The following is an 11,450-nucleotide window of genomic DNA, read 5'->3' on the forward strand; positions in this document are numbered from 1 at the left end:
GAAGAGATGCATCGTGGGATTTGTAGTTTCACCACAGCTGGAGGGCCAGAGTTTGGCTGGCCTACAGGAATTACATTAAAAAGAAGCTTAATGTACCGGGGGCGCACAGGGATTTTTTGTATTATTGCACAGATGGACTAACCCTTTAATGCAACATACGTACGTTGTAAGGAGGCACCACACCAGGCAACCAAGGTCTGAATGGGCCCCGAGGGCTGTTGAAAGTAGTTCTGAGGCAGGGTGCTGTGCTCAGCAAGCTATGTACAGCACTATACCGACTCCTCCCCTCAGCCATGGTCTGCCTGCATTGCATGGGGAAGCACAGAGGGCCAGTGATGACATCACCGGGTCTAAAATAAGGCCTGCCATGACAACATAAATGTAATATTTAATCATTTAATTATCATGTTAATGAGGGGGGAGGGGAGGCAAAATATAAACAGATTATACTCCAGCTTTAAGTACAGGAGACTAAATGTGAAGCAATATTCTGATGATTTTAGGTGGAGAACATACAAGGAATTACCAAAATCACCTCATACGACGAGTTGAGGCCTCTCAGGGTACAAATTCACCTCAGAAATAACATTATTAGGCGGTGACGTCACTTTTTGAGCAGAATTAACTCACAAATTAGCCGTTCTCACATTTTTAACCCCCAAAAAACGCACTTTACCTAAAAATGCACCTCGGGCCTCAGCCTTTTTGTTCGTGACAAAACCCCTCACCCTTCCCCCCATAAGCGGTAAGGTGCCTGTCCCATACGGAATGAATGGGAAGCGCTGCGCATTCACAGCGCTCCTTCCCCGACGGGGTTAACGCAACCAGCCTATCAGCGTCCTCCGCCGCTGACACTGTGCACGGCAACATCAGCCCCCGTAGCCCTGCCCATCCAATCCCAGGCCCCACCCACCGGCACAGCTCGTACTTGTTTGTTCCGTCCGCAGTTGTTGCTACTCCACCGGCTTGCTCCTGATTGGTCGGGGCGGCCGTCAGGTCTCCGCCTTCTTACAGGGGGTGTGTGGGCGTGACCAGGGGGGCTCAGGCCACGCCTCTTCGAAGTGGATAATAAGAGTGAGTGGGTAATAGGGGAGAGTAAACAGAGTGGGGGAGCTGGCAGGGGTCACCGAACCACGGAAGCAGGCAGGGTGAGAAGAACCACCGGAGCATCTTACATTGTGTGCAGCTTGCAAGCTTCAGAGGGACACACCAGACTGTGGAGGTGTCATCCCGAGCAAGGGTTGCATCAGATGCGGGGTGCATCAGTCGGCCACGTCCTGTGCTGCTGAACACTGAGCTGCTGAGAACACTGTGCCCCCCTTTCATGCAGAGTGGGACCTCTCTCCATTGACATTTTCTCCTGAGGAGCCGGACACTGACCCCCCTCCATTGTGCCAGAGGTAATCTGTCTGTGTGCAGGAGCAGAAGGCAGGACAAGGGACCCAGATGTCACTGGGCTCTTTAGAGGGGGACAGAGCACCCCAGTATGTGCTGCATGGCAATGGGTGTTTATGCAGGTGGTGTTTATAGCCTCGACAGCAGACTGTTCTAGGGATGGAAGTGCTGATGTGCAACACCTTGATTTGCAGCTGGAGAAAAACATCCCATGGCATAGGGATCTCCCTCCTTCCCCCAGCTACCCGGAGGTTGATGTACGAGTATTAATGTACCCCGGTATGCAATGGGGACCCTGAGAATAAACATGTAGCAAGCTGCAAATCAATGTACTGAAATGCCCCAGTAAACGGGGAAGGGGGGGCAGGATGTGAGAATAGTTGTTATGTAGGAGGATGCAAGTCAATGTCCTGAAATGCCCCATTATACAGGGGTGGGGGGTCTGAAAATAAATATGTGACAGGTTGCAAATCAAGATTCTGAAATACACAATTATACAGCAATAGAGGGGGATGTTAATATGTAGTGAGTTGCAAATAAAGATAAAGAAATACCCCTGTATACATGGGAGGGGGGCTGTAGATTTTACTTGGGGCTTCTGGGTAAATAAACCTTGGTTTGTAATAGGGGTTTCGGGGGGTAAATATAATCAATAGCAGGGCGACATCTGGGGGTAAGAAGACCTCGGTATGGGAAGCCGGGGGGTCCATGCCAAAACGATTTCTAGATTCCCCCCCTTTCCCAATATGCAGCTCTCTGTTCACACTCGCATCACATGCGGCTTCTTATTGCGCACTTGGTTAAATATCACTTAATCAGTCACATTGTATCCCGGAGAGAGCGGCTTGTAGATCTATTAATCATTGCTTTGCCCGGCTTCACCTCCTGTACGGAGTGCAGCTTTGACGTTGAACTTTACGCCCATTAATTTTCTTTTTATGGGCGTCCTGATCATGTTCGAATTACCTTGACGTTGTGCCACTTCCATCAATGTGTGATGAACCGCGCTCAGCATTGCGACACTTTGGGAGTCATCAAACTTTATATAAAAATTGCTCCAGGAGCCGTCGTGATATGCGGAGGACAGTAACCCATAGCAATCAGGTTTGACTGTGTCCGTCTGGGCCCTGATTGGCTGTATCCGTCTGGGCTCTGATTGGCTGCATCCTTCAGAACGAGCCCTGGGCTCTGATTGCTTGCATCTGTCAGAGCAAGCCCTGAGCTCTGATTGGTTGCTGTACATTCATGGCTTGGCACTGTTACATAATCCTGAGTGTCTTTTCACCTACTAATGTGTATTTTCTATCATGCGATTGGTCTAAACCAGAGGTTCTCAACCTGTATACCTCAGGACCCACATTTGTCCTGTGTCATTAAGTTGTGACCCAAGTCGCACTGAAATGGAACGCACAGCATTAGGGTACCGTGCGTTCCGGTGCTGCCATACGAACTGTGGGTGGGAGGTGAGTTTGGGGTACCATACACAACTACAGATGCAATCTCACGCACTCCCAGACATTCACACACACATACACACTCCAAAAAAAGTTCTTATGAGAACTGGAGTGGATCTTCAGCCTGGGGTCCACTGTGGGCTGCTGTGCTGTGACAGCTCCATCCATATGTGCATTGCTGGTACAGCTCCCTTGCGTGCCCTGTAGAGGTGCTGGGAGCCAGAATGTGACGTCAGTCCAGGCACCTCTACAGGACACACGAGGGAGTTGTAAGCAATGCATGTATGGATGGAGCTCCCTCGTGGCCATAGCCCCATCCCACCTCGCGCTGACGCTTGGCGCCGGGCAGCATATTTTGAATGGCTGCTTGGCACCAGAAATGACAGTGCTGCGATAGGGGGAGGCAGAGGAGCCTCTTACTTAGAAAAATGGAAGCCATGTGGTGACCCACTGAACACAGGTTTGCGACCCACTTTTGGGTCACAACACACCAGTTGAGAACCAAGGGTCTAAACGCTCCCCTCTCTTTTTCCCATAGGTGAAATAAACCACTGCGGTGCCTAACCATGAAGTTTGCCAGGTTCCTGCTGAAGAATGCGGCGCTGGCCAATGCGCCAAAACAGATCGAGAGGTTCAGCCGCTACTCCCCGTCTCCGCTTTCCATGAAGCAGTTCATTGACTTTGGTAAGCCCAATCACTTTGTTTTATGTGGCAGATTTTCTATCATCACTACCATCCACACCACCTCCTCCAGGTATGATGGCACTACAAGTCCCGGCGTACAGAGCTCTCTGCACTGGTACCTGGTATTTTGCTGCTGGTTTATAAGGCACTGCTGTGTAGAGATTTCTGGGGAGATTTCTATGAGCCCTGATGCCCAACCTGTGGCCCGGCCACATGCGGCCCTTTGGCACTGATCTTTTATAATGCATCTTCCTGGAATAAATATCAAATGCGGTACAAGATGATTTTATTGGGGCTGTAGGGGGCATAACAATGGGAGCATTGATTTGTAAAGGGGCTCCAATAGCAACAGACCAACATCCAACAGTCGGATGTATTTGTGTTCCTAGTCTTGAAATACTCTATACTCCACTTCTATAGAATGCCTGCAGCCTCTGACCATCCCCTGTAGCATGCCTGCAGCCTCTGACCATCCCCTGTAGCATGCCTGCAGCCTCTGACCATCTCCTGTAGCATGCCTGCAGCCTCTGACCATCTCCTGTAGCATGCCTGCAGCCTCTGACCATCTCCTGTAGCATGCCTGCAGTCTCTGACCATCTCCTGTAGCATGCCTGCAGCCCCTGACCATCTCCTGTAGCATGCCTGCAGCCTCTGACCATCTCCTGTAGCATTACATTTACTGCATATTATGTGTGCCCCTTTGGTAATGTCAGGGGCCACACTTGGGGCTCCTTCTATCAAGTAAGCAGGCTTCCACTGCTATAGAGTATATGACATTCAAACACTTCTTCTTCCATGACAGATGGACAGGATGTACATGCCACATGTAGTATTCCCATGTACTCCTTGGGGTGAAGCTGCTCCAATTCTTATTCTGCTGGTATTTCAGATTGGCTCCTCAGCAGCAAATTATCCTAACTTTTTTTTTTAAAGTTGTTGCTTGTGTAAAATTTAAAATGGCATTACAGATGAATCCTGATTTATATATCACTGTCCTGCTGCTGCATTAAGGTCGAGGACAGACATGGCTGAGTCATATGGATAATAAAAGCACATTACAAATGAAGGGGCTTGTGGCGTGAGGGGAGGTAATGGGTCACACATGCCAGAGAGGCCCCCGGTGGACAGTTTTGGCCTAACATGGGGAAAAACATCCTGAAGCATAGAGCGTTATTCACTAAAGAGCCGTAGCTTCGGCTGATCCTTTGGCTCGACTGAGCCAAAGCGTGGGGGAACGGCCTGCTGAAGCAGAATGATCTCCACGCAAATGACAGCTGAGCGGAGCCAGCCGTTATCTTACGGCTGGCTCTGCCTAGTTGTAATGACAGATCAGCGTCCCCAAATGACCTGGGGATGCTCGTCTGTCATTAAACAATATCAACAGGGGCGGAGCTGGCTGTGACATCATGGCCGGCTCCGCCCAGTTGTTCATTGGCCGGGACCTGCTAGAAGTCTCTGGCAGGTGCTGGCCAATAGGAAACAGTTGGGCAGAGCTAGCTGTCCAGGCTAGCCCCGCCCAATTGTTTTACTTTTGCCGGCTTTTTTAAAATTATTATTATAAATTTTTCTCTTTTTTTTTTCTCTCTTTTTTTAAATTTCTATTCTGCTCGGTACTTCGGAGGTACCGAGCAGAATAGCCGAGCCGAATTCTGCTTGGCGGCATTCAGCTATTCACTTACTGCTGTTTGGCCCCTATGAGAATAGGGACGAACGGCAGCAAGCGAGCTGCCGGAGCTTCGGCTTAGCCGATCCAGATGTGTTGAACTCCTTCTGCACTTCGGCTCTGCATGTTCGGCTGAAATCAGCCGTGCAAGCCAGAAGTGAATAGCCAAACAGCGTTTGGCTCACTTCACTTCAGCTAGGTTATTCACTCGGCTGCCTTCGGCACCTTTGTGAATAACCCCCCCCCCCCTAAAGTTTAGTAAAGGTAATGTAGGTGAATGAAAAGATAAATAATAAATGAAGGGCTAATTTATACTTCCACGTTGCTGTAACTGCCATGTGCATCAATGGTGACATTTTGAACAGCAAATGTCCAATTTTCGACACATTGGGTGCATTGACATCCCGTTTTTATTTATTTTAGATCTTTATATAGTGCTGTCAATGTACACAGCGCTTTACATACTGTAACCTCACATCAGCCTCTGCTCAGCAGTGCCTTCTTTTTGTTCATAACTCATTCCATCCTGCTGGTTAGATACTAGACCGTTGATTGATGGTTCCAGAATGAAGCGCGTTTTCTTGTTCTTCATTGATGTTGGTATTTTAAACTGGCTCTACCAGCAGCTCAGGCTTCTATGCATGGTTTGTCCTTTGTCTCCTGATGTCTTTTGACGTTGACCTCAAATAAACCCCAGAAAGGAAACTCTTCTTTTGAATAGTCATACTCTGTTGGGTAAAGGTCACCAAGACGGGGAGAAAAATGTATTTATGAAGGAAAGATTGTAATTCACATTCATTGTTTCTGTAGATGGGGACTGATCATATTGGTGTTGGGGCAGAGTTGAGGTGAGGCCCATCTTGGGTGCCATCTGTAGAACCATCTTGGGCATGCTCAGTGGAATGGCCTACTAGGGTCAATATTAGAGAGGAGCCAGTTAACTTACCAGCTTGTCTGGATTGTGGGAGGAAACCCACGCAAGCACAGGGAGAACATGCAAACTCCATGCAGATGGTATCCTGGCTGAGATTTGGACCGAGAAGCCCCAAGTGCTAACCCTAAGGCCTGGTTCACACCTGGGCGTTTTGTAGAGCGTCCCTACACTCTGCAAAACGCTCAAACACAGAAATCCCATTATTTCCTATGGTTATGGTTCACACCTGGGCGTATTACAGGCCGTATGAACGCGCTACAAAACGCCCTATTTTTGCTGCAGGTATCCATTGGGATACAGCCAGGTAGCCCTCGGAAACGCGTGTTTGTCGTGCATTTTTATCGCAGTAGAAACGCGCATATTCGATACGCCTAGGTGTGAACCCAGCCTAAGCCATTGTCGTGTGAGCATCCAGTCTCCTGCTAATGAAACTCTCCCGTGACCAAACCAACTCTTAATGTAACTTGAAGCGCACTTGGCTACAGGGACACTACAAATGCCAGCAACATGCCTTTGCTGGACCTTGCAGTTCCTCGAAAACCGCAGCTCCTCCCACATACCAAACCTGACCTAGAGAGAGGCTTGGCTTAAAGCATATTAATAGCCCATTCCGGCTTTTCTCCTATTACATGGTCATATTTATATCTGAACTATGAATGAGCAGATACATTTGTACTGTACCTCATCTATCTCCTTGGCTGTATGAATATATCATTACACACTGCTAATTGACTTTAAAGGCCTACAAATGAGACTTGCATGTTGCATTATCCAGCTGTCCATGGATTTAAAGGGACTTGAAGCCCAATCTAATCTTTTTAAGGTTTCTAACGGAACCTTCCATAGAAGAAGTACTGAAGAAGCTGTATATTTGTTCCAGTCTGTTAGCTGGGTGTACAGCTGGGCCTTCGTAGCTGTCTCCACATGTCTTGTCCTCACAAGTTGGTTTTGTTTTTCCTTTTTGCTTCTGGTGCTATACCGGGAGTTTCCTCCCCCTTTTTTTTTTTTTTCTTCATTTCTTGTAAAATAAACAAGTTGTCCTCCCGGCTCTGACATCTGTGCAGCCCTTAACAAAGAGATATTGAACACCGTCCATGTTACCAGGATTACATTCACACAGCGCTTGCTTTTTTTCAAATTTATTGCCCTGAAATGCTTTCGATGAATCGGGAATTTGTTTTATTTTGCAGAAAATATCGGCCTCATTGGTGTATTTGCTTGTTTTTCTGCAGCACACTTCACCTATTGCATGCATGTTCAGAATTCTGGAGGCCCATGTTCAGATTTCATTCACTTACAGCAGGGGTGGGCAAACGTCGGCCCTCCAGCTGTGGAGAAACTACAAATTGCATCATGTAGCTGTCTCTGGGAGTCATGCCTGTGGCTATCTTGCAATGCCTCATGGGATTTGTAGTCTCACAACAGCTGAAGGGCTTGAGTTTGGCCACCCCTGACTTGCAGGATAGGGCATTGATGTCATGTTTATAATGTGCTGTACATGGCGACGTAGGAATAAGCCAGGATTATATAGAAACCTTCAGGACTAATGGTAGAAAAAGACCAACAGGGTTATTCACAAAAGGGTGAAGAGTTTGGAGAAGGCCGGAGAAGGGAACAATCTAGGACAACATCGCTGAACTGGAAAGTGAGCTGAATTGGAGAATTTTTCCAAATCGGCTATGTGGTCCTAGATTGTTCACTTCTCCTGCCTTCTCCAAACTCCTCACCCTTTTGTGAATAACCCTGCAAGTGGTCAATCACCTTAAAGGATAGGTGCACTATAAAACAGTGTAAATATCCTTTAGGCCATAATCGCTCCTGGAACCACACACTTTACGAGTTCCGATGGGCCCTGTGTCTGGGCAGTAAATTCCCATTGAGTTCTATGGGGGCTGGTCTCCCAGCGGGGGGCAGACGTAGACCAGCTCCATAAAAGTCAATGAGGATGTACTGTGCTGACATGGCCAGGAGAAGACGTGCGCCATGGGATGTCGGCCATCAATGAAGTCTGAACCTGTCGGTACTTGGCAAATATTCATCTGTACATGGGGAGGTGATGTCAACGTTAAAGGGGCCTCAAGTATAAGTGCACTTATTCCTTAAATGTATTTAATTCTGCATCTTACCCTTTTTAACTTTATTTTTTTTTTATAATAGTTTTTTACTTTTTTTTGAGTGTAAATCTATGTTTGTCCCAAGCATGTTTAAATTCTTTCTGTTGATTTTTACTTTTTATCTGAAAAGCTGTTCCTGGCAACTATTCTTTGGGTAAAATAATACTTTTCTAAGATAGCGCAATGCTATGATGTGAACCAGCCCTAAAGGCCTGGGAGCAAGAAAAGGAAGCCCTGAATAACTAAAAGCAAAACTTAAACAGACCGCAGATATTTGTTCCTGCCCATTGGTCGTGGCCACCATGTGACGGCACTGAGCCAATGAGCAAACAAAGGAATAATCACATGCTTCTCCATACCTGGAAGTACACATTTCTTTGTTCCCATTGGCTAAATGTGGCGGCGAAGGGAGTAAAGGAAAGGTATGTACTGCTGGGGGATCGTAAAGAAAGCCTGTTGCTTTCCGCTGAGAGGCCATAGCATAGGTTTGCTTACCCTGAGTAGATGAAAAATTCAGTAGATCAGTAAGGTCGAGCACACACGTGTGACCCTTCCGCTTACCTATATGGAATCACTTCCTTGCTGGCCCCAAGTGCTGCTGAATCTCCATTGATGGCAGTAGGAGCAATTCCATAGGGACCGGCAGGCAGTCTTAGCGTTCCTTTAATCGCCCGTGTCCAGATCGCCCATGTGACATCAACCTAAGAGAATCAAAATTCTGTCCGACCTCTACAGTTGTCTTCTTTGTCTTTGACTTCCATACTGTTGCTGATCTTCCCCCGGCTTCTCATTATCAACACCTTCAGTTGTTCACCTCTCGAAAGAAAACAAACCTTGTTACGTAACCCTTCATCACAACCTTGGATTGTGTAACCAGCTTTTATTTTTCACAAATGATCATATACATTAATTGCATTCCAAAAAGGTCAAAAACATTTTTAAAGAGACCCTGTCACAAGTCTAAAAACCTGTTTAGGCTCTCGCAAAAGGCAGACTTTGATTCAGACGCGGCATCCTTGTTCCAGTGATGGAAGAGTAATTTAGGTTTGCAAACCTAGAACATGTATGTGGCTTATAGTGACTGTGGCTGGTTTACAGTGACTGCCTCTATTAGGGTTTAATTCCTCATGTGTTTTTGCTTTGTGATAAACTCCCTTAACAGTATATGGAACATGGGTGTACTTACGAGCTCTGTCCTGTTCTGTTCTTCCTTTTTCTTAGAAACTCTTTTGGGCAGTTGTGCTGCTAGTCTGATGTCTGTGGAATGACAGGACGTTCTGCCAGTCGTCCCGACCAAGTATTCTAGGGAACGGAGCTTGCTGAAAAACACCAGATGTGTTCTACAGCTGCCGTAGTCATCCCAACATTCTAAACTTGATATATGAACCTCTGTACGTTTTTGACGTAAGCTTGTTTACGAAAGGTTTCCCTTGTAATTCATTAGCCCTGGTTGTGTGCGCCTTCCAGATTACTCCAGCAAACAGCGTGAGGAGCAAAGTACAATATGTATGACACCAAGTTGAAAGCCATTTTGTACGGTTCTGGCCTTTAAAGCAGAACTCCAACCAAAAGTTTTTTGTTTTTTTGGGGGGGTCTAACAGAGTAGGGTTAGAGCCTTTGGAAGGTTTTTGATGCTGAGTATCACTGTGTTGCCTTGAGAAAGGGACTCTGCTTGTCCCCAAAACATTGGCTTTCTTTGACCTATATGATGCTTTGTAAATAAATCTACATTGCTTTCCTCGCCGCGGAGAGCTGGTGACCCTTCCTCGCCGCGGAGAGCTGGTGACCCTTCCTCGCCGCGGAGAGCTGGTGACCCTTCCTCGCCGCGGAGAGCTGGTGACCCTTCCTCGCCGCGGAGAGCTGGTGACCCTTCCTCGCCGCGGAGAGCTGGTGACCCTTCTTCAGTTGAGGTTTTTTATGTAGTCTGCAAGCTATTAAGACATTTCTATAAAGCTAAAGGGGAGAAAATAGGTAAACTGTGCCTTGTATTGTAACAATAAAAGGCATCACCCATACACAACTGACAGTAACCCACCCGCTAAAACATCTTGTTTTAGCATGTGGGCTGGTATGAACAAGCACCAACAGTTGTCTCCAGTAGGGATGAGCTTGGGTTCGGACCAAACCTGAGCTCACCTGGATCCAGAAGGAATCTTGACAGTGCCAGCCCAATCAGCGGCGGCCTCATTCCCTGCATGTAAACCAAAGGGTGGGGTGCTGGTGACATCATCGACTTTATATGGCCATATTTGTTCAATGTCCGAACCCATCTCTAGTCACCAAAACAGGAGTAGAGGCAAATCTTTCAATGAAGATACGTGTTCCAGTAACAGCTGTATAAGGTGAAATTTCCACTCACTTATTGTTCTGTCTCCAGGACAGAAATTGAAGCGAAATCTCACAGCCACAGATAGCAGTAAGAACCAAGACCTGAGTTCTGAGCCTTCCTAATCCCCACACTGTCCAATTTTTGAAGAAAACAATCTGAAAAGTTCTAAAGGGGATTCTGATATGTTGCTAAAAATGGTAAACTTTACCATCCGTTTCATTATCAGACCTTCCATTCTGTTGTCCTACCACTGTCGTATGTCTGTCAGTCACATGCAACCGGACTTCTTCTTCTGTAAGGTTGAATATACTTGTCTGCTTATCTAAGTAGCTTCCTCAGCTGTAATGCAGGTTGGGAACATCATTTTTACACCTTCAGCCGTGTAGCTCATACAGTTAACAGCTATCCCAGACTTCCTGGTACTATGGTGTTGGATTATGTAGGAACAAGAGGATTTTTACACCTCCCCTTTATGATAGACCATCTAATTCTGCCTTGACACATTCCATGGTTATTGGATTAAAGTTACTGGGTTAACCATGTGGGTAGAGATGCTGGGGTATGTACATAGTAGAGCCATACATTGTAGTAGAGCCATACATTGTAGAGCCAATCTGCTTTCTTGTTTTTAAATGTGGAAAAAGCCCACATAAACACAGGGAACATTCATACTCTATCCAGATGGGGTCCTTGATGAGTTTAGAACTTGGAACCCAAGTACTGCAAAACAAGAATGCTAAATGGCAAGCCCCTCAGTGCTCCCTGGTAAGGCAGAAGAAGGTAAATTGGCTGCAAACAGGGAATAGTCTGTTTAATTTACAGTCCATGTACACCGGGCCATTTTAATAATTGTGCAAATATGGACATTTTCATGAAC

General features: G+C 46.7%; 1 protein-coding gene across 1 annotated transcript in view; it reads left to right on the plus strand.

Annotated features, from left to right (window-relative positions):
* The first annotated feature begins 1,203 nt into the window (after nt 1-1,203).
* Nucleotides 1,204-11,450, plus strand: part of PDK4 (pyruvate dehydrogenase kinase 4) — a 31,216-nt gene continuing 20,969 nt past the window's right edge. The window contains exons 1-2 of the mRNA XM_018560769.1: nt 1,204-1,400; nt 3,388-3,533. Coding sequence (XP_018416271.1) covers nt 3,416-3,533 — 118 coding nt within the window. The 5' untranslated portion in view covers nt 1,204-1,400; nt 3,388-3,415. The remainder of the gene's footprint in view (nt 1,401-3,387; nt 3,534-11,450) is intronic.

The sequence above is a fragment of the Nanorana parkeri genome, unplaced genomic scaffold, assembly GCF_000935625.1.
Source record: "Nanorana parkeri isolate BGI_ZX_2015 unplaced genomic scaffold, ASM93562v1 scaffold477, whole genome shotgun sequence".
NCBI lineage: Eukaryota > Metazoa > Chordata > Amphibia > Anura > Dicroglossidae > Nanorana > Nanorana parkeri.